We start from the raw sequence: 1,635 nt of genomic DNA, 5'->3' as shown, positions 1-1,635 counted from the left end.
TCAGCGCCCCGCGGGTCAGTGGCTCCCAGCAACACCAGGCCATCAAAGGTGTACGGCACTATGACCGTGTTGTTGCCGTACACCGCCTCTAGCATGTACGTCCAGCCTGGCTTGAAGGCAGCGGGGTCAGCATGGGTTTGCAGCCACTCCGCCGCCCAGAGAGCCTGTACAGATTGACGGGCAGCGAGCTGGTCGAGTTAGGTTTACATGCACGGTGCAGCGCTCCCGCACAGCTCCAGGCAGGTCTAGCAGTGATACGTTAACAAAGGCCACGGTGCCATGCACACAAGAATGTGGTTAATGGATCCCTGTGTTAATGTTCCAACACCTCCAAAAGCCGTGGAGGGCGAAGAGCATGTGTCTTGAGATTTTGCCCTCCATGTAACACACAGAGGGGCTTTCTGCTGGGTTTCCTGCAAAGACTCCGTTACACGCTGAGCTCATCACTGCCCCACCGGGGCGGTAGTAAACAAAGCAGGGATGGAGAAGAGATATCGGAAGTACCGAAACCTATATAGGGGGACCAAGCCACGGATGACGCGATGGCTTCGGTTGACCAGCTGAAGTTGGGGAACCTCATCCCCAGTGCCTGGCTAAGGAGGGCCAGAAATAGCAGGTAGGCGCGCCGCTATGGCCTAGCAGTCTGTGCAGCGCAACTAGTTTGCATTTTTTTCTTTTCTTTTTTTCTCGTCTTGAGGGTTAGGATAATAGTTCCTCTTTTGTGTTTTATCCATTTTGGACAGCCCTTGGGCCTCAGGCTCGTATGGGCTCGTTATACCTTTGGTGGGTAATGCAACTCAAGGTGCAAAATACACACACACATATACACACATATCACACACACGCATACACACACACACCACACACACACACACACACACAATCCTTCCGCCACAACGCGCTAAGCGGATCTCTTACCTGCTCCGAATCCATTCGACGCCGAGTTGCCGTACGCAGCTGGCCGGCCCACTTAAATGCCAGAACCAGCGACCCATCCACCTTGACCTGCGCGACCATGGGCTCCTGGCCCCAGCCATCCAGCCCTGCCAGGTTATACCCGTACGGCAGTAACGTCCGTGCAGGCAACCGCAACCGCTCTCTATAGGCCCGCCGCCAGTAATCCGGCCGGGGCCTGGGATGAGCCTCCGTTACCCCGGCCTGGCTATGCACCGCAACCCCGCGCAAGTGCAGGGGCGGCACTTCAGAAAATTTGACGAAGGGAGCAGCCACCACTGTGTTCGAGGGGGGGTGCAGCACAAGTCCTCGGCACATGGCCTCCACGGAGCCCAGGACCGCACCCGACCTACCGAAAAGGAGGGGGAAAAGGGGAGGCGGCAGATGCCATAGTCTGCGAGGTTTAATGCAGGACCGAGAGATCAGTCTAAGACGATAGGAAAACTGGAAGGTAGGACGGAGGGAGCTTACAGCAACACCCTTCACGCGCCGCACATCACACAGGGGGTGTAACACCACCAGACAAAAAGCACTCGCACGAGATGCCAAGGAAGCGGATCCCTTTTCAGCTGAGTGGGTGGAGGGCGTTCAGGGGATTCAGTAAGCACATATGGGCGAGGCAAGGCAAGGCAAGGCAAGGCAAGGCAAGGCAAGGCAAGGCAAGGCAAGGCAAGGCAAGGC

The 1,635-nt window shown here is 56.8% G+C and overlaps 1 protein-coding gene across 1 annotated transcript in view; it reads right to left on the bottom strand.

The window, feature by feature from the left end:
• VOLCADRAFT_90016 (uncharacterized protein) overlaps positions 1–1,635 on the bottom strand; it is a gene marked incomplete at both ends in the record, with an annotated part of 7,837 nt that overhangs the window by 2,974 nt on the left and 3,228 nt on the right. The window contains 2 exons of the mRNA XM_002949562.1: positions 55–164; positions 919–1,303. Coding sequence (XP_002949608.1) covers positions 55–164; positions 919–1,303 — 495 coding nt within the window. The remainder of the gene's footprint in view (positions 1–54; positions 165–918; positions 1,304–1,635) is intronic.

Source organism: Volvox carteri (assembly GCF_000143455.1).
Source record: "Volvox carteri f. nagariensis unplaced genomic scaffold VOLCAscaffold_15, whole genome shotgun sequence".
In the NCBI taxonomy this organism is placed as follows: Eukaryota; Viridiplantae; Chlorophyta; class Chlorophyceae; order Chlamydomonadales; family Volvocaceae; genus Volvox; species Volvox carteri.
Note: the sequence above shows the minus strand (reverse complement) of the source record. Positions and strands in the feature narration are given on the sequence as shown.